The sequence below is a fragment of the Phanerochaete carnosa genome (genome assembly GCF_000300595.1).
Source record: "Phanerochaete carnosa HHB-10118-sp unplaced genomic scaffold PHACAscaffold_228, whole genome shotgun sequence".
Classification (NCBI taxonomy): domain Eukaryota; kingdom Fungi; phylum Basidiomycota; class Agaricomycetes; order Polyporales; family Phanerochaetaceae; genus Phanerochaete; species Phanerochaete carnosa.
Genome location: NW_006767855.1, coordinates 4,006 through 5,575, shown reverse-complemented (window position 1 = coordinate 5,575; position 1,570 = coordinate 4,006). Strand labels below are relative to the sequence as shown.

Below are 1,570 nucleotides of genomic sequence, written 5' to 3'. Positions count from 1 at the left end.
TATTGATGACTTGGAGTACAGTTAAGTTCAGAAACTCGAAGGCAAGACGTACCGCAGCACTCGCGAGAGCAAGCATTGGTACGGGAATTTCCTTCTCGAGTGGCTTCTCAGTGCTGGATGACACAAACCGGACGGAGTGAGCAACTGCAAGTGAAGGCTTGCCACGGCGGGGTGAGAAGAAAGTCTCTTTAATGATCTCGGCGAAGATCGGACGCTTGAATGGAGCACTGCCATCAACGCGGCCCTGTGTCGCACAAAACCAATCGTTAGTTATATGCCAACAAGAGGGTTTTAAAGATAACATACCATGATATCGCCAGGGAAGATGTAGCCAAGGTCATGTACCAGGGCTCCTGACTCGATGGAAGCATGGCCTGGTCTGGTCACCAGGCTTGTCCGAGATGAGGCCATACTCCTTCGGCACGCTGGATTTGCACAGCCCCTTGAGGTTGCCGCGTATGAGCACAACGCGTTGCTCGCCCTGTTGACCGTGGAGAGATGATAGTGTGTGATATCAGTCATGGTCTCATAAAATACCATTACCCTGGCTCACCGACGCAATAATCTTCGCAGCATAGTCACGATCAGCCATCACTTTTGCTGCTATCTCTGGAACATCCTCGATAGTCGCAGCCCCAATGAGAAGGTCAAGCTGAGATGGGACCCGCAGAGAGACGGGATAGATTCCTACAACGCAGCAGTAATCAGATAATAAACCAAGGATGAGTAGCGTGAAACTGTACCACAGTTGAAGGCCGCATCAGCGATGCATTCCTCATGAAAGCGGTTCATGACGCGTGTGACTGATTGCTGCTGGCTACTGAGATTTAACTGACCTTTTGCGTTCAAGACCAGCGCAGTGATATCAGCATCTGGCGGCTGCTCACTGAGAGCAGCAGCTTCTTGGTCGTTGGTCTGGGGTTCAGAGACATTTCCGGCAGTATTGGTGGTGACAGCGCCGGCGGTTATGGTGGTGGTGACAGCACCTTCTTTCCGAGTGGTAGTACTTCCTTTACCAGTTGGAAAGTTGTTGGTCTTGAACCGAGGACGCTTGACCCATCAAGAATATGAGCTGCAGCATTAAAAGAGAAAGCAAATCGTACCTCAAGTTCGGCTTGCAAGGCACGGCTTGTCGTTGTCATCTGTGCACGGCTGTTCGTCTTCTTGTCCTTCAAAAGAGGCGTTAGTAAGAGGTGCAGTGTGTGTCAAGTAGTTGTGCGTACTTTGCTCTTCGTAGTTATGGTTGCGCTCCTGCTTCCCTCCTCATCCTCGTCCTCAAGATCACCTTCATCTTCATCTTCGTCTTCGTCTTCCTCATCTTCATCTTCATCTTCATCAAGCCCCAGTTTGACAGCAAACTCAGAGCCCGATGACTCCAAGTCTTCCTCGTCTTCCTCATCTTCGTCTTCATCGTTATTTTTGGCCTCGGAGTGCTTGGTGGGCTTGCCTGCTTTAGGCTTCTGGCCGACCTTGGTGGCAGAAGCTGCCTCATTGATTACAGGAAGCCTTTCATTACTGCGAGTGGTAGGTGCTACAGCAGATAGGTCAGGCACAGCAGTGATGCGATAGG

The 1,570-nt window shown here is 50.7% G+C and overlaps 1 protein-coding gene across 1 annotated transcript; it reads right to left on the bottom strand.

Annotated features, from left to right (window-relative positions):
- Nucleotides 1-52: 52 nt before the first annotated feature.
- Nucleotides 53-1,529, bottom strand: PHACADRAFT_202332 (uncharacterized protein; the record flags this gene model as incomplete). Its single annotated transcript, XM_007402547.1, has 7 exons — nt 53-244; nt 307-379; nt 414-481; nt 554-687; nt 744-1,050; nt 1,104-1,169; nt 1,224-1,529. Coding segments are annotated over 7 exons (1,146 nt in total), but the record flags the coding sequence as incomplete, so codon positions are not given.
- Between the last annotated feature and the right edge of the window lie 41 nt (nt 1,530-1,570).